At 51.2% G+C, this 26,826-nt stretch overlaps 1 protein-coding gene across 4 annotated transcripts in view; it reads right to left on the minus strand.

The window, feature by feature from the left end:
- Positions 1 to 603: 603 nt before the first annotated feature.
- Positions 604 to 26,826, minus strand: part of LOC144734579 (uncharacterized) — a 64,022-nt gene continuing 37,799 nt past the window's right edge. Inside the window, exons 10-25 of one of the 4 annotated variants that reach the window (XM_078616825.1) lie at positions 25,940 to 26,115; positions 24,990 to 25,106; positions 23,452 to 23,595; positions 22,393 to 22,768; positions 21,831 to 21,949; positions 19,822 to 19,908; positions 19,453 to 19,493; positions 19,217 to 19,307; positions 17,344 to 17,421; positions 13,683 to 13,778; positions 9,947 to 10,021; positions 7,100 to 7,198; positions 6,162 to 6,254; positions 4,692 to 4,775; positions 2,521 to 2,625; positions 604 to 2,143 (exon numbers count right to left, since the gene is read on the minus strand). In XM_078616825.1, the coding sequence (XP_078472951.1) occupies positions 2,123 to 2,143; positions 2,521 to 2,625; positions 4,692 to 4,775; positions 6,162 to 6,254; positions 7,100 to 7,198; positions 9,947 to 10,021; positions 13,683 to 13,778; positions 17,344 to 17,421; positions 19,217 to 19,307; positions 19,453 to 19,493; positions 19,822 to 19,908; positions 21,831 to 21,949; positions 22,393 to 22,768; positions 23,452 to 23,595; positions 24,990 to 25,106; positions 25,940 to 26,115 (1,802 nt within the window). In that variant the 3' untranslated portion in view covers positions 604 to 2,122. Of the gene's footprint in view, positions 2,144 to 2,520; positions 2,626 to 4,691; positions 4,776 to 6,161; positions 6,255 to 7,099; positions 7,199 to 9,946; positions 10,022 to 13,682; positions 13,782 to 17,343; positions 17,422 to 19,216; positions 19,308 to 19,452; positions 19,494 to 19,821; positions 19,909 to 21,830; positions 21,950 to 22,392; positions 22,769 to 23,451; positions 23,596 to 24,989; positions 25,107 to 25,939; positions 26,116 to 26,826 lie in introns of all 4 variants that reach the window. The other 3 variants (XM_078616824.1, XM_078616827.1, XM_078616826.1) reach the window with 3 other exon arrangements.

Genomic DNA, 26,826 nt, shown 5'->3' on the forward strand with positions numbered 1-26,826 from the left:
GTGTACCACGTGCAGAGGAGTCATTTGTTCTTGAATCAAGGGTGCCAGAGATTGAGCATTTCTCACCCAACGCGGCATTCCCCACCATCGAACGTCAAGTTTGCGTGGAGATTAACAGCGTTAACTGCTGTGAACCTGGCAACCAGAGCTCCATTCCTGGCCACGGCTAACAACATCAGTGGCGAGTAATATTTCGAAACCCCGGATTAGCACGGTTGGCTACGTATGGTGCGAGAGAAGTTCAATATTTTAACTAGTCCCGGGCCCTCCCCATTCTTTGCCAACCTGCACTAAACAGCCTGGAGAAGTATGGCCAAACAACACCCAGTGGCTCACGTGCTGTGGAGAGACCATCGCCCAAAAGTGGATGACAAAGCTGTAAATGATTCCTATCGCGTAAGTTTTTCGCTGGTTGTCCGCGTTTTCCGCGCGACGTCCGACGTCTCGCTTCGTGCGCTCGATTCTGTTCCCGAAGAAGCTGCCGGGGGTACGCGGAGCGAAACGTCTGGCATCGTGCCAAACGGCACGACCAGAAATATCTCACATGTCACTCAAGTCGCGCGATTGCAGACAACAACCAAGGATAATCGGAACCGTTCAATGTGCACTCTTTCAATCTTTTAATATATTAAACAGACGTTCCCGCCCTAGTACATCGTCCAAATGCTCTACGCCCACGTTTGGATCGTGCGTGCTTCACATTGTACGGTCTACGCGTTGGCTCGTCTGTTACAGTCGCTTTGGGTTCCGGTGCCGTGCATTGGGACAGAGTCAGAATGTTGCCCAGCCGCTCAATGGAGACCCTCCTATGGGGGGTCGCACCGTTGCTGCTTTGTAAGCTTCATGGGTCATATTGCATTTTTTCTAAACCGTTTTTGTTTTACTTATGGCTCTACCAGATCACACCCTACACGACCACAGTGCTGTCTTGTACAAAACCCACCTCTCGTTATACCGTTAGAACAAATCCACACACCTTGCATTCAACGAATTGTCATGAGTCATGGGGCTGCAATTAAATTTAATAAAATCAACCCCCTAATGGTAGTGCCCTCTAGTGGCTGCAGGGGGCGACATGAACCCATCACACGCAACAAACACGGATTTAAATAATCGATAACGTACACACGCGATTAAAGGCATGTATTTGCAAGCTTAATTGAGGAATCAATCTTTCCATTCCTACATAGCACGACACATACAATGGCTCTGAGCGGAGGTTGCACTGGATACAAACGAGTAGCTCGGCAGCGCGTCTTGGGGTAGAGAATCCCATGTTCATGACTACATTTTTAATGAGAAAATCCTGAATCGTTTTCGGCCACCAATTGTGAATTTCAAACTAAAAAAATGTACTCTCAAGCTCTCTTTTTTTTCCACGTGCGCAACCAAGCCGCGCCGGGGCTATGCCAAGCCGGCCTGGTTGATTTTCTCACGACAAAACATGAACGGCTGGACAATCGCGACGAACAAATTAACCCCGCAACCGCCCGTCGCTCTGCTTGGCAGATGTCCTGTGACCCCAACGCATCACGGTTTCATTCCGGCTCGGCACTTGGAAAACGGTAGAAAGCCACCTGTGCCATGAGGGCCCCCCCCCCCCCCCCGTACTGCCGCTGCTGGAATGTGCCAGTGGAAAAGGGAGTTTGAGGGCTCCCAGATGCCAATGCTGGGATATTTTTCATCTTGAGCAATTTTTTCTCTTCTCCAAATCATGGTTATGTGGGGCAATTGCTTTCCCCCCTCCCCACCGCCAATAACAGCGGACATTGATTAATTCATTTAAGAACGCTTACGTAGGCCGACAAGACAGGGTTGGTCACAGATTATTGGTTCCACTATATTATCAACCTTGTTAGAATAGACCAGGGATTCTCAGTCTTCAGTCTCCGTGACCCACTGTGGTGCAAGGGCTTTCATTTCGACGATCGTCTCTGGCGAGTGCGACGCGTAGAGGCTAAATGTGTGGTATTTAGATGGAGGGATACTGCTGGGGGAACGGTGGTTGTAAATTACCGGAGCTAAGATAAACCATTGCCCCGAATGTCAGCAACTCAAGATTCAAAAAGGCTTGCAAACGGAGTTTCATTTTCGTAGAGGACCGTTGTCGCAGTTTCTGGTCTCACATCGGATCAACCTCGTTCTGAAAAAACAAAACAAAAAACGAACATTAAGTCCAACGTTAGAATTCGGCGAGCGGTAATGAGTTGGTAAGCCTTTTGAGTTTCCACTGAACCCGAGAGGTTTTAATATTTTTCATTTTGGCTCCAAAGTCTGGGGGAACAGTGTGCGAATCCTTCCTTAAAATTGTAATAAATTATTTCATTTGGCTTTCTTTGTTGTCAATTCGTATTCTAATTGTCAATTCAACATCGTGTCACAGGCAACCACAACCCGGGATTCCAACCCGGAATCTCCGTGCCACTGCCTCAAGTTTTCCCTGAGCCACCCAACTGCGGGGAATCCTCAGGATTTGGATCACGTGATGACGATGTACCGCGCGGGGAGTTGCTGTACAACCTTGGAGGGGTAGTCGCTGTCCTGGCTGATGTCATCAGAGCTGCTGCCTGCCCTGATGGCCTTGACTCTCTCCACTGTGTTTGACAGAGCCCTCAGGGCTCGCTCCTGCACAGGCACACACACACACGAAAATACGTACATATAGTAACAAAGCCAGATCCCCCGTATAGCCTTCACGGACTGTTGGGGCAAGTGCTGTTAGCGCGTAGCACCTACGAAGGACGGAACGGCGCACGAGGGGTGGGGGTGGCCAGCACCTTTTCTCCCGAGTGGCGATGTGTTTATACATCGCACCAGGTACTCAATTGGGGCCGAGTCGACCTCGGAGAAGCTCAGGACCGGTTCAGATAATCATCACATAGTACAAGCACACACACACACACGGACTCGAGCACAAACACATGCAACAAATGTGTAGACAGATCTCCCGTATGAGCCTTCGACTGTTTGGCCAGGCACCGCAAGTGATCACCTACGAAGGCCGGCATGGCATACGAGGGGGTGGGTATGCCAACACCACACAGAACCGCCTTTGTCTCCCCATTTCCCAGTGCCAATTGTTTACAAAGTACTCTTATAAGTCCATAATCAACGTTTTTGGGTCAGATCGCGTTATTTATAAATGTGTCGTAACCCTCCACCACCCAACACGGCCAATCGGCAAAAAAGTGTCACGTTGACAAAAGACAAATATCTTCTTGGTTCTTTCGGTAAAGTCACGTAGAAGGGAAATAATAAAATAATAAAAATAAAACAATAAAATAATTCTCACGACGTTTCGGCCACAACGCAAGCAGCCGTCCTCAGGTGAAGAACAGGTCTGTCGGAAAGACAGCGTCTGAATTATTTTATTATGTTTTATTTTTATTATTTTATTATTTCCCTTCTACGTGACTTTACCGAAAGAACCAAGAAGATGAATCCCTGCAGTCACGAAAGCTTTAAATCGAAAAGACAAATAGTTCACTGCTTTAGCCCACCGGTGTGTTGAAGCGTGAAACCACAACATTTACAATTTTTGAGTACGACGTTTCGCTGGTAATTGCATCCAGCATCATCGGGCAATTCGCCAGAATGGTGACGCTCTGCTCTGTCTCCCGGTCTTAAATAGAGCAGAAGCAGGGTGACGTCTTATAAGGCTGAATTGGCTTCCTGGAGGCCCCGTGCAGGTTTAGATCTCACTCACCAATGGTGTTAGCCAAGGACAGGAATCAAACTTGGGTTGATGGGTTTGCAGCAGTGTACATCACTCCCAGGCCAACACACACACAGGTACAAAGACAAAGACCCCCCTGTATAGCCTTAACAGACTGTAGGGGTAAGTGCTGTTAGCGAGCACCTATGAAGGCCAGAACGGTACACGAGGGGGCGGGTGGCCAGCACTACGTCCGACCGCCTTTGTCTCCCAGTGGCGATGTTTACACACCGCACCGGGTACTCATTTGAGGCTGAGTCGACCTAGGGGAGGCCCAGGACCAGTTTAGATAATCGTCACTGGAGTTGGCCGTGAGCGGGAATCGAACCCGGGTCGCCGGGTTCATAGCGCAGCGCGCTAACCGCTACACTGCCGCTCCCCACACACAGGTACACACAGGCAGGTGTGTACACACACACACAGACACAGGCTAGATCAAATACTCAGACAAGCACTCGCATTAAAGGCATAAGGACAAAGATCCTCCCGATGCAGCTGACATACTTGTTGGGGCTTTAGCTGTTTGTGAGCGCCTATATGAGCTGGAATGGCGTGCACACACGTATGTGCACACACATGTATGTGCACACACATGTATGTGCACACACATGTATGTGCACACACATGTATGTGCATACAAAAGCGAAGGAGAGATGCACATGGACTTGACTAAATACGGTACGGCGTTAATTGATTTTCACCACACGCACACACACACTAGTGGTGGTGGCAGACATACGTGAAGTGGCCTTCAATGACCCTTGCACTACACATGGCCTCATGCGTAACGAGGCAATGTCTCCAAAGACCGTGTCAATAAAACCCGGACAAAAATGCCCGATGCACGGGCTTGTTGGCTTGGCTCTCTCCAGATGTGTTTTTTTTTATGGAAGCATCTGTGAAAACAGCAAACATTCTGCAGCGGTTTCTCCATACGCGAGTGTCATCGGCAGGGTAAGGCCAGTATAGAACGTACTTCGATCAGCTGTGCGGCTAGGTTGCTTTTCTCTTTCTGCAAGGCTTCCATACTGCCCTGCACTTCCAAACGCTCTTCCTGCAGCTGCAACGAAGAGCAGAGCAAATGTCAGAAATCCAGTCGCGTTAGGAAACTTTAAAACACTTTCAGAACCTAAATATACTAATAGGGTTTTTCCCCTTTTTTTCTGGCAACAAAACTGACACCTTTTGCAAGGAATCATGCTTACATTAACCACAATACTTGCAGTCAAATGCAAACAAAAAACAATACTCTGATAATTTATGCATTGTCTTTGAAACTGATTGGTCCACACCAGAGACAGCTTTCTTTGGAGCCTAGTCTCATATGGTGTTCGACCAGATGACGCCAAAAGGCGCACAGTTCAAAGACAACGCACTACCAGAGTAATGAGAGCTCGGGGTGAGCAGCTACATCATGGAACCTCCTTTGCCAGTACCAAAATATACTAAGAAAAACCCTATTAGTATACCAAAATATACTAATAGGGTTTTTCTTAGTATATTTTGGTACGGCAAAGGAGGTCCCATGATGACTTTCAGAGCCGTTAAAACGTTCATGCCAATTTTATACAAACTGCAGCCTGTTTCTCTTACAACGTCGCAGTTGCGTTCCTGAAGAACACCGCATTATCGAAATATCGCATTATAATAAATAATATATAATACGCGAGGTGTGTATGCAGGCTGACCAAAGAGTTGAGATGCGTGGGTAGCATCTACAAGCGTCCAGCAGCATCCCGCCTTGTGCGATGATGCTAAGCCGAGGCAGCCGTACAACCGCTTTTTCCGACTCGCTTGACGTAGTTCCGTTTACTCGATTGTGTAATATCCAATTCGCACCCGCGTTATAACAAAAATGTGTTCCCCAATGCATTCAACGCATCGTATCCAATTTGCGTTATCAAAACACGCGTTGTAGGAGAACAAACTGTTTTGGGAAACCAGAACCTAAACTAAGTGTTGACCACCAGACCCTGCTGGACAGAGGTCGCAACCGGGTACCCGATACCCGTATCCTACCCGTACCCGGCCGGGTACAGGTACGGGTACCCGCTTGCGACCCTGGTGCGGCCGGGTACGGGTAGGCCGTGAGTCACTGGTGAGTAACCGTTTGTCACTCATTTCCCAACGTCTTGTCTCTTCTCACAATTCAAGTTCCTAGAATCAACCCACCCGCGCCTGCAGCATGGCTTCATCCCAGAGGTCGCAATCGGGTACCCGATACCCGTACCCTACCCATACCCGGCCGGGTATCGGGTAGGGTACGGGTACCCGCTTGCGACCCTGGTGCGGCCGGGTACGGGTACGGGTAAGGAATCAAAACCCGTTTGCGACCTCTGCTGCTGGATCAAGGGCCGCCCCCCCCCGCCTTCCCCGTAGGGCTCACTCCGTCCCACTCTGCACCTCTGCGGCCACCCCAAAAGATTCAGGGGGCAGCTCTCCTTACCGTGTGAACCTCCCTCTGTGCCTCGCAGAGGCGCTCTCTCCATCGCTTCTCCTCCGCCTCCACGCTGTTCTGCAGCCTCCAGAGGATCCCCTCCTGCAAGGGAAGAGTCGCCCCAGGGTTAGGCCCAGCGGTTCCAAAGATTTGGTTCGCAAGGCCATGGGGAGGGGGGGGGAGGTGGCCTGCGAAAATGTTGAAGATGCTACGATTTAATTTTTCACAATTTTCCCACATATTTTTCCCATCTCATTACAGAGCAGATTAACCCCTTTTCCGTTTCCAAGACGTCTCCAAGTTGGCAGGGTGGGTTGGGGGTCCCCGTTCACCGCCGAATCCTCGGAACGCGCAATCGGTTCAGCATTAATTTTATTTAGAGACATAGCGTCGTTTTTAAAGACACCTTACTCACCGCAGAGAACCGGAGCAACACTACCACACTCCATGATAGCTGGCACAAAACTGGCACACGCCTTCCCGTAAGGCGATCGAATGATGTCTCCCACACCACACTCTTGTAAAAAACTCAAAAGCCCAACAGCCGTGCCTTTACAAATTTCACTTAATACATTTTTACAGAAGTTACCTCTTACCGTCTTAAAAAAATAAATGTAGGTTGGCTTACTCGCATTAATTATGATCGCAGTAAATTCTTTAACAGGCGATGCAACAAGAATACTGGTCGGCGAGAACTTAGAACCGGCTACAATGTCACGAACTAAACTTCACATTTAAACCGATGCCTCGCCAAGAATGAAAGCGGAACTTTCTTTTGCCGCGCGGGCCAACAAAACCGCCACCGAGTTCGTTATCGTTGGACTCAAAAACAACACTGGCAAGCGAGTGCTGCTGCCATCAAGAGATTGAACCGTGTCGGAACGGGCTCCCTGATGGGGGTGAAAGAGCCCGAGGAAAAAACGGGCGTTTTGGCCAGCCGCCCTCACCGTGTCGGCCAAGACGGTCTTGTATCTGTCGCACTCGAGCTGCGCTGAGCTGTGTGACTCCTCCAACTCCCGCAGCCTCGAGTTGAGGCTCTGCAGCTCCTGCTCGGGATGCAGATCAACAACAACAACGACGACAACAACAACAACAACATCAAACACGGACGTCAATAACACTACTGTTAAATTAGTTGTCTACGTGGTGGTTTTAGTTACTGCAGCTACATACTATTAACACTCCTTCCCTTTATTAATGCTACCCCTATCCCCTCCCTTTGATGCTGCTAATCCTGCATAATGCACGGGCATAAGTAGTACTAATCACATACCTGCATTTCCCATATCCCCTCCCTTTGATGCTGCTAATCCTGCAAAATGCACGGGCATAAGTAGTACTAATCACATACCTGCATTTCCCATAAATATGCTAAATTCCTCTTGATATGCAAATTCCTTTGTCAAGGCGCTCTTCCCCCCTTCAACCCAGCTTAAATATACGCTGCCAAGCCTGGTGGTGTTCATTCAGACGCTGTCTTTCTGACAGACCTGTTCTCCACCTGAGGACGGCTGCTTGCGTTGTGGCCGAAACGTCGTGAGAATTATTTTATTATGTTTTATTTTTATTATTTTATTATTTCCATTCTATGTGACTTTACCGAAAGAACCAAGAAGATGAACACTACTGTTGCCGAGGTCTTCCATCTTTCGTACGGCTGTCGATGTAGATGCAGAGAAAACGACGACAATTTCACATTCAGGTTGGCCAAGGCCAGATAACCGCGTCTCAGCAGGAGCAGCGGAGTAGTGTATCACCGCTGTGATGTCTCCTCCTTATTTGTGGATGGATTGGGGCAATGCCTCCGTTATGGATGATCACAGCCGCATAACCGTGGTCATCCAGAACAGACCGGGCGGCACAGAGCATCAGGGAGCTGACGTCAGCGCCGTCGAGGGGACTTGGGTTCGAATTCAGGTTTCAGCCGCCGCTGATTAAAGTGGGTTCAAGCGTAGCGAGAGTTGGTCGTCTCAGCCCAGTCGCTGTTGACTGCACAACAAACATGTGACATTCAATTTTGAACTGCACTCTCATGGATAAATGTGGCTAAATTCCATCTCGGAGGCGCAAATGTATTGGTGTGACCGTCACGCGACGAACACTACCCTCTGTAGAGTGGCGGGGAGTCACGAGGAGGCATCTTAGCAGTAGCGCAGCGATATCCACTTCTGTGGAGAATTCTCTAGCATGGGTGCCAGTGGCGAGATGTTAACTACCTCGCCTGGTATACAGGAGGCCGTGGCATTAATTCTAAATTTGAAGCTTTCGTGACTGCAAGGATTCACACTCTTTGGTTTTTTCGGTAAAGTCACGTAGGTAAAACAATTAATAAAATAAAATAAATGAAAACAACTAAATTTAAATCACGACGTTTTGGAGGCAACACAAGCCTCCCTCATCAGGTGTAAAAAGGCACACCTGATGAGGGAGGCTTGTGTTGCCTCCGAAACGTCGTGATTTAATTTAGTTGTTTTCATTTATTTTATTTTATTAATTGTTTTACCTACGTGACTTTACCGAAAAAAAACAAAGAGGAGGAGGTCGTGGGTTCGATCCCGACTCCTGTATATTTGGAGTTTGCATGTTCTCCCTATGGTCGCGTGTTTTTCTCGAGGTCCTCCGGTTTTTTCCTCCACATTTCGAATCAACATCACGCTGAGCTGCTTCGTTGAGATATCATTTGTGGCCGGGTCGCTTCTGAAAAAAAAGCTACGTAGCTCTGTGGGGCCTTACCTGGTAAAATAAAAAATGTTTAAAGTTTATTGTTTTAACATCAACGGGGTGCACGGCTCTGCGAGAGTTCTGAACGTACTTCACAAGACGACGCCGATTGCCCAATTTGCGATAAATGGCGGGAAAGTGTGTCCTTCGTCCACGGAGCGTTAGAGACGAAAATATTGAATTGTCCCTGACGTTCAAGGTCACTGGGATCGTATTCAGGTAAAGTTCGGTGGACAGACAAGCAGAGCTCCTCAAGCCTCGATGTACACATGCTTACCCAACCCATTCGCATTATCACCGACTACACAATCCCAATGCAATGTGGATTTATACACAGCGTCTGTGACCGCATCTCAAAACGCCATACAGAAACCCCGATATTTACTTTACAGAGAGACAGAGGCAAGTCAGTCATAGGCAGAGGGGAAAGCGGAAGATCTTGAGCTTAGAAGTTGCATTTTACCGCTCATTCATACAACGTCAAGATCAGAGGGGTAAAAATTGCTCAAAAGACCCAGAAATCTCTTACCTGGATCAGCTGTCGCAGGCAATGCAACAAAGGCTCGGCTAGTGCCTGAAAGTCTCGGCTAGTGGCTAACAGTCTCAGCTAGTGGCTCAAAGTTTCAGCTAGTGGCTAAAAGTCTCAGCTAGTGGCTAAAAGTCTCGGCTAGTAGCTAAAAGTCTCAGCTAGTGCCTGAAAGTTTCGGCTAGTGGCTAAAAGTCTCAGCTAGTGGCTAAAAGTTTCAGCAAGTGGCTAAAAGTCTCAGCGAGTGGCTCAAAGTTTCAGCTAGTGGCTAAAAGTCTCGGCTAGTAGCTAAAAGTTTCGGCTAGTGCCTGAAAGTTTCGGCTAGTGGCTCAAAATTTCAGCAAGTGGCTAAAAGTTTCAACTCATGGCTAAAAGTCTCAGCGAGTTGCTCAAAGTCTCAGCTAGTGGCTAAAAGTCTCGGCTAGTGGCTCAAAGACTCGGCTCATGGCTCACAGTGTTGAGTAGCGGGTCAAAGTCTCAGCAAATGGTTCATTCAGCTAGCGGGGTCAAAGTATTGCGGTGGGAGAGCTCTGGGGCTGCGACTCACGTCGGCGTTGCAGCTGTGCCGAGACCCAAGGTCGCTCCACCTCCTCTCCACCAGCTCCAGGATCTCTCTGTGGCTCTGTGGAGTACGGCAGAAAGAATTTGTACATGGGCACCGCTGTCGCCACTCCAGTGAAGCCACCCGGGCTTCGCCGAGCTCGCAAGTGAGCAGCTGCGAGGTCGTGAAGTGAGCGTCGAGATCCCGAATTGAGCCACGGGGCGAAGCGGTCTTGGCACCGATCCATGGATTAACCCATTTTTAACCCAACGTGACGGTACGGTCGCGTCCAATAACTGCGATCGGCAGCACACCAGCAACAACACAGCGGCAGCGATTGTCACAGGCAGGATAGGACGCCGTCTGGATAGGACCCCCACCCCCCCCACCCCAGCAAATTTTGTGGTGTCTGGCCCCGTCTTACATCGTGCACCCAATCGCACATTAGCACACCCACTCGCAAAGCCCCGTTGTGCCATTGAAAGCCACGTGGCGGATTAAGAGACGCAACACTCCACCACCAACCCCCCCCCCCTTGCACACCCCCCCCCCGCCCCCCCACCAACCTCCGCAAGTTTTGCTTTAAAAAACACCAGGAAAATGAGACGCGTTTCATAACAATCGGGAGAATACGGTAATCGCCACGTGCATCGAAAACGCGTTTCTGTGAAGAGCAGAGGCAGCAGCCACTGGATGGGGTGGGAGTGGAGGCCCCGTGAAGTAGAACAGACACCTCCTGGGCTTGGCGAGACGTTAACTGCCTCGCCTGGTACGCAGGAGTTTGTGGGTTCGATCCCAATCTTTGTTGTATATTCTTAGGTTTTTTCGGTAAAGTCACATAGGTAAAAAATTCAAATTAATAAAAGTAAAATAAAATAAAAATCACGACGTTTCGGAGGCAACACAAGCTTCCGTCTTCAGGTGGAACAGTCATCTCACTTGATTCAGCAATCGTGCTGTGACTGTTCCACCTGAAGACGGAAGCTTGTGTTGCCTCCGAAACGTCGTGATTTTTATATTTTATTTTATTTTACTTTTATTAATTTTAATTTTTTACCTACGTGACTTTACCGAAAAAACCTAAGAATATGAATCCTTGCAGTCACGAAAGCTTCAAATCTAGAATTAATACCCTCTGTTGTATATTTGGTGTTTGCGGCGTCTCTTTCACTCTCCCCGTGGTCGTGTGGATTTTTCTCCGGGTCCTCCGGTTTTCCCCCCCTCCACATTTAGAATCAACAACGCTCGTTTTAAAGTATTTGGCTGCTATAAATTTCCACGCGGTGATAAGCCGCTTCGTTAAGTTGGAATTTGTGACAGCCAGGGTCACTTCTGAAAGAGCTACATAGCTCAGTGGGCCTTACCTGGTAAAAATATAGTTTATGCAACGATACCTCGACTTTCGATTTAAAGCTTTCGTGACTGCAGGGATTAATCTTCTTGGTTCTTTCGGTAAAGTCACGTAAAACAGGTCTGTCGAAGGCAGACTCTGCCTTCGACAGACTTGTTCTCCACCTGAAGACGGCTGCTTGCGTTTTGGCCGAAACGTCGAGACAATTATTTTATTATGTTTTATTTTTATTATTTTATTATTTTCCTTCTACATGACTTTACCGAAAGAACCAAGAAGATGAACCTCGACTTTCGTCGATTCGCTCTTTTGGCTGTTTTCAACTATAACCACGTTTCAAATTTCGTCTACGCGCTTTTTTCGTCCAATCTTATCCCAAACCTTCCACGATGTACGCGCCACGCGCCGTCTTTTTCGTTCAATCATTGAATAGAAGTCGTTCAGTGAGCATCTCTTGTATATATTCATCCTCCACTTAAGCAAGAACACAAATATTTGAAGATATAATTTGGTAATTTATTTAGTGTTATTTATTTATTAAGTTTTTGCTTATTTATTCTTGTTTATTTTCATTTTATTTCTGTTTATTTAGGTTTCGCGTGCATGTGTTATATAGCTACTATAGTTCTTCTTGGTTCTTTCGGCAAAGTCATGTAGAAGGGAAATAATAAAATAATAAAAATAAAACATTATAAAATACATTTCTTTATTATTTCCCTTCTACGTGACTTTACCGAAAGAACCAAGAAGATGAATCCCTGCAGTCACGAAAGCTTTAAATAGAAAAGTTACTGTAGTTATTTTCACGTCCGTATTTCAACGTCCAAAATACATGTGCGAGCTAAATAAAGGCTCTGCTTTGACATTCGTCCATTTTTGACATTCGTCGAAGCTCTGGTCACCTGACCAGACGAAAGTGCGAGGTGTTCCTGTAGTCTTAAATAGTTTATTGTTGAGAGTGGAAAAGCAGCGCTTGAGAGTGGGGTGGGGTGGGTGTGCGCTGGCCATGTCCCTTAGGACACTCCCCGTGTGTTGCCTATGGTTATGGGTAAACACAGCAGTTGCTTGGTGGGCGAGGGATGGGATCCCAATGGGCTCAGGGGTAGGGAGGGAGGGGCCCCCGTTGCGCACGATACGTGCGAGGCTTCTGGAGGGCGGCAGATAAGAGAGTGTGGGGTTATTTTTAAACCCTAAAGAGTGCTGGTAGTCTCTGGGGGGAGCTGTAATGGACTCGCTTCGGGACTTCGCATGCGCGAGATTTCGCTTCGCCGCGCTCGCGATGAGCGCGCGCGCAACCGTTCAAAATGGCGCGCTTGAGAACTGGTCGCGTACGGACAACTACGTGCGACGATATTCCGACGCAAACGCTTGTGCCTTCCCCACGCCGTGGTGTCGGTCGTAGAGGTTTGTCTGGCTGTAACTTTACCGCAGCACACAGCGTTTTTTTTTAGAAGATTTGCTGGTTTATTCCAGGATGTTTCTGTTGCGCGTCGTCGCTTTAAGATGTTCTCCGTTCATATTTTGTTTGTTGCGGTGGCACCCGACTTAAGAGCCGCATGGCTCACAGGGCTTATACCGAATGAATGAAACTTTAAACTTGAAACCGCACTGGTCAGCGCGGGCGATTGAAGGGAGAGGGGCCGCCCACAATCTCTTCAGGTATCACTCCCCCACTCGTGTGAGCCGTGCATGGGAATCAAACTCATGTCACTGGGTTCATAGCGCAATGTTACTCATCATTACATTGCATCTCACCCACATACGCACGTACACACACGTGTTTGCAAATATAAACCAGCGACGACACCCGCCATTCGCCACTAAGTGGCAGTGACGTCACCACGGCGCCTGTACCAGGCCAGGTGCACTTTGAGGCCACGTGAAGTGTCAAAGGCTCGCTGACAGGAGAGACACAGGCGACATGGGTTGACCGACTGAGATGACTGGCAGATGCACCAGCTGTGTCCCCCTACTGGACCAACTTGCTGGGGCAAAAGTGCTGTTCGCGAGCACTCAAGACAACAATCCCGAACAAAGCCTATGCCAGTCTGTTGGCGACCTAGCGAAGGGTTCAGAAACCGGTTCAGACATTTGGGCTCCGATGCTTGGCCACGAAGCGGGAATCGAACTCGGGTCGCCGTGTGAGTAACGGTACGCTAACCACTACACCGCCAACGCGCACGCAGACACGCACAGACACGCACGCGGACACACACACACACGCGTTTATCGTCCAGGGCGACAGAAGCTAAGTTGGGGCAGGGCGTGTCCACTGCTGGGAGAAGACTTTTTGCACGCGCGCATCCCCGTGCGTGTGCAAACACGTCCGTGTCTGTGCAAGTGCGTCCCCGTTGCGTGCGCGTGGCGGGGGAGGTGCGAGCGAGTAATTACCGCGCCTGGCACGACGCTGCCACTTGGGAGGAGTCTCCGGGCCAGGTCCTGGAGGTCTCCTTGCACCGCCTGCAGCTGTGCTGCAAAGTCCTGCTGCTGCTGCATGTGTGCGCACAAAAAAACACAAAGATACCCCCGTTATAGCCTTAACAGACTGTTGGGGCAAGTGTATTTAACGAGCACCTATGAAGGCCGGCACGGCGCACGAAGGGGATGGGTGGCCAGCATCACGCCCAGCCGTCTTTTTTGTCTCCGAAAGTGGAGATGTTTACACACCGCATCAGGTACTCATTTGAGGCCGAGTCAACCTAGGGGAGGACCGGGACTGGTTTAGAGAATCGTCACTGGTGTTGGCCGTGAGCGGGAATCGAACTCGGGTTACCAGGTTGGTAGCGCAGCGCGCTAGCCGCTTATGCTCCCGCTCCAAAATCAAAGTAATGGGCAGACAATGATATACGTACACGCTGAACGCAGGTAAATCTCACAACGCACGCCAACACACACACACATGCCACACATGCACACTACTTAGAGCCAAGCACAGCACACGTGGGGGGGGGGAGTAGGGGTTGATTCACTGCATTGACTTCGTAAATAGTTGCTATTCAGTCTTAACGCTCCATTATCTGGGGTAACGGGCGAGAGGAGGGCTGGAACGGGATAAAATAAAAATACGGAGAAAGCAAATCCCACGTAAATCGGGCGGACACGCATTCACTGTTCGGCTACGGAAAACGGGTGAACACGGTGGCGATGATGGACCAAGGCTAACCCACTAATCGTCACCCCACCTGGTTCGTGCTGTGTTCACCTACGTACCCCTGTCGTGTTCGTGTCGCGTCTCTGCGATGTTCAGCGTTGTTTGGGATGTTCTGCGTTTTCGATGCAGTTTGCACGAATAGCGTTATATAATCTTAATTTGGAGCTTTCGTGACTTGCAGGGATTACTCTTTGGTTCTTTCGGTAAAGTCACGTATGCTTATATGTCTGATGATGATTGCTTGTGTTGTTGCAATAGAAACGTCGTATGCTATTATTTCATTTATTATTTATCTTTATACGTGACTTTACCGAAAGAACCAAAGAGCGTTATATAAAATCACAAGTATTATTATTACTGCATTATTCAACGTGGGAAAGTGATTCGTACCGTGATTTTTTTTTCGGGGAGTCATAAACCCTCCCTTCCACCCGAAACAGTCCATTAATAAAGCCATCGCCACGCGATGACCAAACGTGTCGATGTATTGCTGTGTCGCAACGCACGGTGTGTTGGCGAAGAGAAATCCACGTGCATTTCTCTCTCCCGCAAATGGCCTTGTTCTCATTTCCGCTTACACTGCCGCGGGCAGACATTGTCAGAAGCCAAACTCGCGGCGTGCGATAGCGTCGACACAGCGCTGGACGCCGTTAGCCATGCCAGGCGTCCTCCTCCTGTCAAAACGTTGTTTTAGTTTGGCGTAGTGGTTGCTAGCGAGCACCACCTGTGGCTTATATCCCCCACGCTCGTTCAGCCGCTGCCTGGTGGGGCCTTGTGTTCATCTCTCGCGAAGGGCGCACGCAACGTCCCGTCGCGTAGCTGCTACGCCTTTGGCAGTGACGCACAAACGGATTACTGAATCCGTCCTGTGCGGAACTTTAATGAGCGTCAGCACCTCATACGCACGGGTTTTCTCCGGCATGCATATCAACAGATTCCTTTGTCAAGACTCCCTCCTCCTCTAACCCAGCTTAAATATACGCTGCCAAGCTTGGTGGTGCTCATTCAGACGCTGTCTTTCCGACAGACCTGTTCTCCACCTGAGGACGGCTGCTTGCGTTGTGGCCGAAACGTCGTCAGAATTGTATTTTATTATGTTTTATGTTTATTATTTTATTCCCTTCTACGCGACTTTACCGAAAGAACCGAGAAGACTATTTTTATTTCACCAGGTAAGGCCCACCGAGCTAGAAACCTCTTTTTTCAGAAGTGACCTGGCCACAAATGATCGCTCAACGAAGTGGCTTATCTTGTGGAAATGTATCGCAGCCAAATATTCTAAACGCATGTTTCAAAATGTGGAGGGAAAAACCGGAGGACCCGAGGAAAAATCCACGCGACCACGGGGAGGGAGAACATGTAAACTCCAAATAAACAACAAGCATCAGGGTTTGGAGCAAACCAATGACCTCCTGCATACCAGGAGAGGAAGAAAACATCTTGCAACCGTGGTTAAGATACTTAAATAACCCGGCTAAAGTTGTGTTGTCAAGACCCTCCACTACCCGAGGACACCGCAGTGTGAAAGAATGGTATGCGCGCGTCTGGGTGGTGGAGTGTCGTGAAGACACAAATTTGGCCCGGTCATCTAAATCTTGAGGGCCAAGGACCGGAAAAAGACCGAGCTTCGAAAGTTTTTTTCCTGAAAGCGTGGCTGACGGAGGAGCCTGGTGTGTGAGGATCTCAAACACCTAGAACAAGGATTGTAAGGACTGGTCTGATATTTTATGGAAATGATTAAGGCCGTCACACTCCTGTAAGGCAGGGATTGTCACACGTGGGCTTGTAAAACTGCGGCAGGAGCTGCTGATTTAACAGCAGCCTTAAACTTAGCGGTCGGTGCCTTGACGCTTCGCTACGAATACCTCCATTGCGGTTGGCTCACGCGTGCATGCGAACACACACACACATACGCACGTACGTGTGTGTGCGTATATACGTGTGTACGTGTGTGTGTGCGTATACACGTACGTGTGTGTGTGTGTGCGTGTGCACGCGAGCAGTGGGACAGCGGTTAGTGCGCTGCGCTACGAACCCGGCGACCCAAGTCCAATTCCTGCTCATGGCCAACGTCAATGGGGATTATCTGAACCGGTCTTGGGCCTCCCCTAGGTCGACTCAGCCTCTTATGAGTACCTGGTGTGGTGTACAAACATCGCCACTGGGGACACAAACGCCGCCTCATGTGCCGTTCTGGCCTTCATAGGTGCGCGCTAAAAGCACTTGGCCCAACAGTCTCTTAAGGCTACCCGGGGGATCTTTTTATTTACGTGTGCGAGCATGATGGTGGTTTTGTGCACGTTTATCTACACGATGGTGCGTGCAAGTGTTTGGGACGCACTGCGCACCTGGATTTCCAACCACGGAGAGAACAACAGAAACTCAACATGCCCATCAAAAAGATAAATTATACATTTAAATTGCCGAAGTTTCGGGCAATGGTCCTGCCCTTTCTTAGCACAAGATGTACTCTATAAAAAAACGCGGCCGATTGTAGATTTTTTATTTTATTTCAAGGTCGCGTGTGTTTCTGACGAGCGTGTTGAGGTTTCTTGTTAACCGTGTTGGTGTACCCCCCCCCCCCACTGCCAACGAAGAATCGCTCAAAATTAACACGGATAATGACAGTGGGGAACACAGCAGGCAGACACCCAGACTTTTATAACCATCCTGCATTCTTTGAAAAGGATTATCTTTCAGTTCTTTCTCTCATGCAGTGTGGACAAGGTCCCTCTCGTGGAGACCCTTCAGCCAGCGGGGGTTGCACGAACAAGCGATTGCAGGGCTGTAACCACCTTCGCCTGTTTCGCATGTCGTGAAATAAAATGTTTCTTTGCACGAATATAAAAAAAAGCCAGAAGTGCGGTTAGTATTGCTGATGTCGTTGTTGTTGTTTACAACCTTCGCAGCTTTGTCCTGATAAAATTTTTCCGTTGTGGACAACGCTTCGACTGCCATCCAGTTCCTCTGGCGGAGTGTCTGCGTTTAGAGAGAGAGCCGGAGTGCACAGTCACGCGTGGCTCGGGCAGAGACCGGCTTACAGAAAGGCAAACACCGGCACGCGTCAAAAAAAATGAAAAACAAATTCGGCGTGGAAATTACTCGACGACACAAATTGAAGCGCGGTTTCGCTCGATATAGCAAAAGCGGAAGTGGGCGATGGAATGATAATGATGAGACAATAATTGATCAGGTAAGGGGCCCACTGAGATTGTATAGCCGTGTTTCAGAAGCGACCGTGGCCGTCACAAATGAGAGCTTAACAACGAATTTATCGCGGCCAAATACTCTGAACGCACGTTGTTGATTCTGAAAGTGGATTTGTTCAAAACTGGAGGACCCGGAAAAAAATCCACACGACCACGGGGAGAGAGGCACACAACCTCCAAATATACAGAGCAGGCGTCGGGATCGAACCTACGACCTCCTGTATACCAGGCGAGGTAATTCTTCCCACCGCGGCGAAATAGGTCCTCAAACTCCAGCCTGCGTTGGAGCTGCGTAACTTTCCCGACCGCCCGTTGTAAAAGCAGTGGCAAGCCATGGAGGGGGATGGGAGAGGGGGCCCTGATCATTGCGGTCGTGGAAGGGGGGGGGGGGGCGCTACTAACGGGAGGAACTCCTCCTCCACAGAGTGAACAGGGATGCACGCTGGCAGCAAGGCACGAATGGGCAGCGATGAAATATGGAAGCACGGGGGGGGGGGGGGGGGGTGGGGGGTCGGGGGGGAAGATTTTCAACACAGGCGATGTCACATGTACACGCGGGCAGCACAGACAGACAAATCGAATTCTGGGACTGAACCGAGTCGTCATCGGAAGGCGATGTTAATTTCAACTGCGCGAGAGTGTAACGCTACCGCAACCAGATAATTTGAGCAGCGGCAGCAGCGGCTTTTTGCCGCTATCGTACAATTTCGTTGCCCCGGCCTCTCGCGTTGCTCCCTCTCCTCCTCCTCACAGGGCAATGGGCCGGTAGTTGGCATGGACGGTGGAGTTTGCTGCTGCTGCTGCCGATTGCTCGCTCAGCGGCCAAGACAACCAAATGTGTGGGAGGCTCAACTGGGAAACTCAACTAAGGAGACGTAGCAGTGAGCCGGTAGCCCCTCCCTCTTTTACTTAGCCACGCCCATTCTACCAGGTAGCCCCTCCCTCTTTGTCTTAGCCACGCCCATTCTACCAGGTAGCCCCTCCCTCTGTCTTAGCCACGCCCATTCTACCAGGTAGCCCCTCCCTCTTTGTCTTAGCCACGCCCATTCTACAAGGTCGCCCCTCTCTTTGTCTTAGCCACGCCCATTCCATCAAGTAGCCCCTCCCTCTGTCTTAGCCACGCCCATTCTACCAGGTAGCCCATCCCTCTTTGTCTTAACCACGCCCATTCTACCAGGTAGCCCCTCCCTCTGTCTTAGCCACGCCCATTCCATCAAGTAGCCCCTCCCTCTGTCTTAGCCACGCCCATTCTACAAGGTAGCCCCTCTTCTACGTGACTTTACCAAAAGAACCAAGAAGATGAATCCCTGCAGTCACGAAAGCTTTAAATCTTAGCCACGCCCATTCTACCAGGTAGCTCCGCCCACTGCTCATGTTGCCCCGCCCACCGCCCAGGTCGCTTCGCCATCTGCCCGCATCGTGAACAGAGCACGAAGCAGGAAATTGGGGGTGGGGGGAAGAGGGTACACACGGGGACACGTTCAACGGCTTTAGAGAGATATCCGCAAATCCCCCACGTGCTTAACGCCAACCACGCGTGCGAGCGAACGTTCCGCTTGACGTACGTCGTTTTTCTGCCGCTGCTTATCCAGGTCGCTCTGCAGCGCGGCCGTCTGCTCCTGCAGGGCCTGGAGCTCAGCCTGGCGCTCCTCCAGCCTGCACGTGCCACACGAAGGTAGTGACAGAGACAAAGATCCCCCCCCCCGCACTCGGGACAGAAATAGAAAACTGATAATACTATTAACGAGAACGATAATCCGATAATGCAATTCACTCGAACGGCAATCCAAAAACAACTCACAATTTCTGCTGCTTGCCGATCTCTTCGTGCGACCCATCTCCCTGTCGATATAAATGAATAAAAAATTGTTTAATATTACGCGTAGCTTGCAGCTGTGTTTTTGTGGTCGTATTCGCGCATCCTTTGGCACGACCTTCCGACATTTCCAATCGGCCCTTCTCAATCGCGGACGGTTGCGCTGCTCTGCCAAGAAGCTCCCAGCGCGTGGAGCGAAACGTCGGACACCGTGCCGAACGACAAACTCTCGGTACGACCCGATAACGCTTCGGCGAGCGACGCGTCACAACCGCGACGTCCTACGCAGCAGCCGGGCCGCGGCGTTTCGACAGCAAGATGACCGAGTGACCGTACGGCTGTGCCGGGCCTTGCCTGTTTCTCCGCCGCCACGCGATCCTCAAGCCGGGCCAGCTGCGTCTCAAACTCCGCCCGCATCGCCTCCTTCTCGCGCACGGCAGCCTGCGGGGGAAACAACCCGGTCGCACGTTACCTACGAGTTCTTTAGTTTTTATATTTAGACGTTAGAACTCCAAAGTTACGAGTGGCGATCCACCAGACCTAAACCAAAACGAAACTAGTTTTTATTTTAGCAGGTAAGAGCTCGATCTATTTCTGACCATCATCACCTAGCCAGTGAACTGGAAGACGTACACCAAGCTCTCAAGATTAATGGATATTCAGACTAGACAATCTGTAAAGCTATCACCCTAACCAGTGTGAAAGACCCATCTGGGGACCCAAACAAAACCATCACCTTGCCATACATAGCAGGGGTCACCAAAGAGATTTCCAAAATCATGAACAAACACACAAGATCCAGGTTCGATTTAACACAGTACGTAAAATTCGTGATCTGATCCCATCTGTGAAGGATGTGATCCCTGACATGCAATACCCCGGCGTCTACAAACTAAGCTGTGTCTGCGGCAGTAGTTACATTGGGGAAACTAAGCGACATGTCTCGGACCGTGTTCGTGAACACAAGGCAGATCTGAAACACGGTAGGACCAATGCCTCGGCCGTGACTGATCGTTGTTTCAATGCGGTGGGCTCACACGAAATTGATTTCTCTAAGGCGAAGGTACTTTGCAAACCCACTGGCTATCAACAAAGATTCGTTCATGAAGCCATCCGTATATACAGACACAGACAAAATTTCAACCGAGAAGATGGGTACAAACTGAGCAATCATCGGAAGGACGTTATTAATCAGATTAAGTCATAACTGGCCGTGATGTTCCCAGCCTACCACCTTCCGATGTTAGTTGTGATTTTTAGCTCTCTGATTTTTTACATTAACAGATTCAATTTCTCACTAACACGGCGACCTCGCGCGCCATCCTCAAGGCTGCTGCTTCACGATCTCCCATTAACATGCTAATCTCTCACATTAACATGCTCATCTCTCACATTAACATAGTCACCTTGGTGCACTCGCCATGGAGTTTGCTAGGTGATCTTACATTGACATGCTAATCTTTTCCTGGCAGCCCTGTGATTGGTGGAAAGCCCACCACCGCCACGGTCGCTGCCCAACACTTGCATTGGCATTGGCTGCTGACATTTGGGCTACGCCAATTTCAAACCTTGATAAGCACTTGTCTTTAGAAGCTAACCCCCCTTTTCCTGATGACGACCGCTTGTGTTGCAATCGAAACGTCGTAGTTTTTTTGTTATTTTATTTGAACCTATCTACGTGACTTTACCGAAAGACCCAAAGAATACCGGTAAGACCCCATCGAGCTATATAGCTCTTTTTCAGAAGCGACCTGGCCACAAATTATAGCTCAACGAAGTGGCTTATCACGTGCGAATTTACAACAGGCAAATACTCTAAAATGCACGTTTCTAAATGTGGAGGGGAAAACCGGAGGAACCAGACAAAATCCACGCGACCACGGGGAGAACATGGAAGCTCCAAATAAACAACGGACATTAGGGTCGGGATCGAACCCACGACCTCCTGTATACCAGGCGTAGGAGTTAACATCTCCTAGCCATCGTGATGATGATGATGAGAGAGAGACACCGCAATCTGCAAATATACAGCAGCAGGCGTCAGGGTCGGGATCGAACCCACGACCTCCTGTATACCAGGCGAGGGAGTTAACATCTCCTAGCCACCGTGGTGATGATGATGAGAGAGAGACACCACAATCTGCAAATACACAGCAGGCGTCAGGGTCGGGATCGAACCCACGACCTCCTGTATACCAGGCGTTGGAGTTAACATCTCCTAGCCACCATGATGATGATGATGAGAGAGAGACACCGCAATCTGCAAATATACAGCAGCAGGCGTCAGGGTCGGGATCGAACCCACGACCTCCTGCATACCAGGCGAGTTAGTTAACATCTCGCCAATCGCGTTGCCCACCGACCTGCGCTGCGTCGCTCCTCTTGACCTTCTCCGCCTCTTCCAGGAGACGGATCTTCTCGCTCAGCACGACGTTCTGCTGGCAGGCCTCACTCAGGGCATCCTGCAGGCCTCCGACTTGGCCTGCAGCGCACAGAGCCACGCGTCACCACCAGCGCCGGGCCAACGTCGCCAAACGCCGGGTGCAACACGCAGTGGGGGGGACGTCGCCCCTCTCCTATCCTGTGTATTTGGAATTCACTCCTCCTATCTCGCCATCTCGAGCATTGCACACCAGAGGAAAAGCTCTCCGACGTGCGCGCGTTGTTCGACACCATTAGCACGGTTGGCTATTACGGTGCGAAAGAAATTCAACATGCGTACGATGTCCGACGTTAAGGGTCGGGATCGAACCCACGGGGATATTTTTCTCACGGTACAACTAGAAAACACATCGGTCACCTGCACGGCAGAACCGTGAAAACCTAGCTCGGTGTCCCGCCAAACGTGGAAATCGCGAGCGAGTTAAAACTCCAACCTCATCGGAACCCGCCGTGAACAAACAAAACAAAACCCCCACCACCCACCTTGCAGCTCGCCTCGCAGCGCCGCGGCCGTCTTGAGCCCGTCGGCCTCGACGGCGGCCGCCTGCAGCTGCGCCTCCAGCTCCCGCACGCGACCCCCCGCCGCTCCCAACTCCGCCCGGAGCTCCTCCGCGGCGATCGCCGCCTCCTCCTCCAGCCGCCGCTGGCGCCGCTCGACCTCGCCCGCCCGAGCGTTCCACCGCTGGGCCTCCTCCGCCGCGGCCGCCGCGTCGCGCTGCAGACGGCGCGAGCGCTCGCGCTCCGCCAGCAGCTCGTCGCGCTGCGCTCGCAAGGCCTCGGGGGCCAGGCCCAGGGCTGAGAAGTCGCACAGTCGCGACTCGGTCGCCTCCACGAGCGAGCGGGTCTGAGACAGCTCCGTCTGGTGGCGGGGAGGGGAGGGGCGGAGAGCGAGCAGGAAGGAGAGGGAGGGAGGGTGGAGAGAGAGAGGGAGCAGGTAGAGAGAGGGAGCCAGGAAAGAGAGAGGGAGCGAGGATGAGAGAGAGAGAGAGTGAGGATGAGAGATGGAGCGGGAAAAGAGAGAGAATGAGGATGAGAGAGCGAGCGAGGAGAGAGAGGGAACGAGGATGAGAGAAAGGGAGCGAGCGAGGAGAGAGAGTGAGTGAGGATGAGAGGGAGCGGGGAAAGAGAGTGAGCGATGAAGGAGAGTGAGAGCGATGAAGGAGAGAGAGGGAGTGAGGGATTCTTTATGGCGGATTCACATTGCTCAGCTTGACAATGCCACGAATTCGCTCGGCCATATGGCAGCCAATCAATGTACACCAGCTATCAGCTGGTGTACACGGCGAGTCATTAAGCGATGCAAAACTTTCGATTTTAAATAGCGGCTGCCGGGCGCAGCCCCGAAGACCCAACAAAACACCTCCCCCCCCCCCCCCCCGGACCCAACATCGACACCCGAGGCACGAGAACGCGGGCACAAGGAGCGCGAGCCACCTCGGAGCGCGAGCCACCTCGGAGCGCGAGCCACCTCGGAGCGCGAGCCACCTCGGAGCGCGAGCCACCTCGGAGCGCGAGCCACCTCGGAGCGCGAGCGGGGCTCACCTTGAGCGAGCTGACGCGCGAGGCCTGCACCTCCAGCGCCTCCTTCTCGCGACGGATGTCGGCCACCTCGCTCTTGAGGCTCTCGAGTTCAGAGGTCATGTCGTCCAGCAGCTGGGTGCGCTGACCCATGATGCCAATCTCCGCCTGGCCCACGCACGAACGCGCTCGCGCACGCACACACGCGTGTAAGCACACAAAAGCACGTACAACCGTAGACGCAGCAGAGACAAAGATCCTGCCCCACCCCATGGAGATTTAACGAGCAGTTGGGAGCACTTATTAAAGACCGGCATGGCACATAGGGGGGTGGGGAGGTGGTCAGCACCACACCGGGAGTGACCTTTGTCTCCCCTATTGCTGACGTTTGATCCACACCGCACCAGGTACTCATTTAAGGCAGAGTTGACCTACAGGAGGGCCCAGGATCGGTTCATATATTCTTGGCATCAAGACAACATGTCCATTCAGATCTCTTGCGCAGCAGTGCAAACCTTTATGACACACGGGCCCACAGAAGTGTACATCACAGAACTAGCTCAGGGATGCCATGAAGTGAGCTCTAATTGACACACGCTTTCTGACCGACCCTGCTACAGAAAGAGATGTTTGTTACAAGAAAGTAAAAATTATATTTTTCATTTATTTGCAATTTCAGCCGAAGGTGCATAACCAAATTTAATGCGTTGGTTTTTTTGCGCAGTCGTTGGTAACTCGGGCCAAGCCCATCAACTCGTTACACGTGAGAACCTGGTTTAACCGGGCTATGCCAGTCTATCTATATATAAAAGGGAAATCTGTGAATATGTGTGTCTGTTCGAAATGTTTAGCATACTTCCCAACATGCAACAAACTTTAAATTTGGCACGTGGGTAGCTTCCAGACTGTACACAATGCAACAAGTATAAAAATATACTTTAGAGATTTTGGGGGGGCGTAATGTGATGTCACCCACACACGGCAGCGTCACGCAGTGTGCCTGCTGACGTCACGCATCCCCCCCACCCTCCGCGTAGGCCGTGTATTAATCCAAGACAAGAATCCAAGTCCCGGGCGAAGCCGGCTAGTAAAGCGAGTCAGTCTATATGCGAGGCTATCCGTCTCGATGCGAATCATATGTTGTCTACGTAAGGTGCAAAAGAAGAAGTTCAACATAAATTACATTAGTGAGAATTACTTTATTAGGTTTTATTTTTATTATTTTATTACTTCCCTTCTACGTGACTTTACCGAAAGAACCAAGAAGATGAATCCCTGCAGTCACGAAAGCTTTAAATCGAAAAATTACATTCATTAAATGACAGGCAGCGGCTGAAACCCGAACTCAAACCCAGGATTCTCAGCGGTGTCGGCTCAGCACTCCGACCTCCGAACCACCCGTCCGACCTCCTGTCCGACGACTTCTACAAATTACCCACAAGCCACCGGAAACACACCACGGAACGGCGTCGGCACGAGGCCTACTAACCGCGCGCGCGCCTTCGCCGCCGGTCATGAGCGGGCAGGCGGGCGGGCGCGTCAAGATAGCCGATTCCACCCACCTTCAGGCACTCCATCTCGGAGATTTTGTTCTCCAGCATCGAGTTGTGAGTCCGCAGTTCGGCCAGGTCGGCCTTGAGGCTGTCTCGCTCCAAACACAGCTCCTCCACGATGGCGTCCTGGCTCCGTGGAGATGGAGAGAGGGAGAGAGAAAGAGAGCGGTTACGTTACGCACGCGCGGTGACGACAGGCACGCGCTGCGACATTGAGCAGCCACATGAACAGGCACCTCGTGCAGCCCGTGCACCTGGTATGCCGGTGACCAACGCATCTGTAACATCAGTGGGCCATGTACCTGAAAGCCACATGACCTATGCACCCAAGTGAATAGTGACCAATATACACGAGCTCCAGGATTGCCACTGCACCAGTGGCCCGTACCTCTATACCGCATTGGCCCATAAATGGCCCATGCTGCTACATCACAGTGTTGTGTGCTCCTAAACCAGTGGTCCATGTGCCTACACCACAATGGCCCATGTACCCAACACCAGCGGCTCATGTCCCTACACCTACTGTGGCCCATGTCCCTAGACCAAAGTGGCCCATGTACCAAACATCAGTGGCCCATGCCCCTTCAACACAGTGGCGGCCCATGTCCCTACACTATAGTGGCCTATTTATCTACACCACAGAGGCCCATGTACCTAACACCAGTGGCTTATTTATCTAGACCAGTGGAACCATGAGCCCTACACCACAGTGACACGTGTCTCTAGACCACAGTGGCCCAAGTCTCTACACCACAGTGGCCCATGTTTCTAAACCAGTGGCCCATGTCTCTAAACCACAGTGGCCCATGCCCCGAAACAACAGTGGCCCATGTTTCTAAACCACAGTGGCCCATGTTTCTACACCACAGTGGCCCACCCATACACCCCAGCAGCCCACGTCTAAAGCCCATATCCCTAGTGGCCCGTGACCCTTCACAGGACCCACACCACGGCCGCACCGAGTTGTGTGACGGCACCGCGGAGGCCGCCTCCATCTCGGAGAGCCGCATCTGCCACAGCGCCTTCTGCATCTCGGCCTGGCTCAGCGCCGAGCGCAGCTCCCCGCGCTCGCGCTCCAGCTCCCCCGCGCGCCCTCGCTCGCCCTCGCACACCGCCTGCACCTCCGCCAGCTGGCCTGGTGGTGGGGAGTGTGGGGGGAGGGGGGGGTCGTTCAGATTAAAGCGGAGCTCGATGGGACACGACGAGACACGGGGGCGGGGTTACATGACAAGCAACGTGAACAGCGGGACTCGACGCTGGGCACTGCGAGGAGTGGGACTTCAATGACAAGCCGCGGGACTCGATGAGAATCAGCGGCAGTGGGGATGAACGACATGCTGTGACCTGCGACCCCAAATGTATTCGGCAAAACAAGGCATCATTCACAGAGGGGAGGCACATTTCTCCAAGTTGCGTCAGCACTAGCGCGCTACTCTTCGCACCGTTGCCTTGACGGGAGAAGGAGAGTTGTAACGCCGCAGTGAGAAACTCCGCTCGCGACGCACACACCACGGCGGGAGCTTGTTGCTGGGGTGGACGGGGGGTGGACGGGGCGTGGACGGGGGGTGGACGGGGGGTGGACGGGGGGTGGACGGGGGGTGGACGGAGGGTGGACGGGGGGTGGACGGGGGGTGGACGGGGGGTGGACGCGGGGGGGGGGGGGGTGGATGGGCGGGGGTTGGGCAGCTGGCTCGGGCAACGCTCAAATCCCTGTCGTGTATATCGAAGATTTTGGCTTCGCTGCAACTTTTACAATCCTCGCGGACCGCGCTCGCCCACCCGCTCGCCGGCGTGGTGCCGTTAAACATCCTTCTGGCCAAGACACCTTCCATCTTCGGGGGGACGA

The sequence above is a fragment of the Lampetra planeri genome, chromosome 52 (genome assembly GCF_965212315.1).
Source record: "Lampetra planeri chromosome 52, kcLamPlan1.2.h2, whole genome shotgun sequence".
NCBI lineage: Eukaryota > Metazoa > Chordata > Hyperoartia > Petromyzontiformes > Petromyzontidae > Lampetra > Lampetra planeri.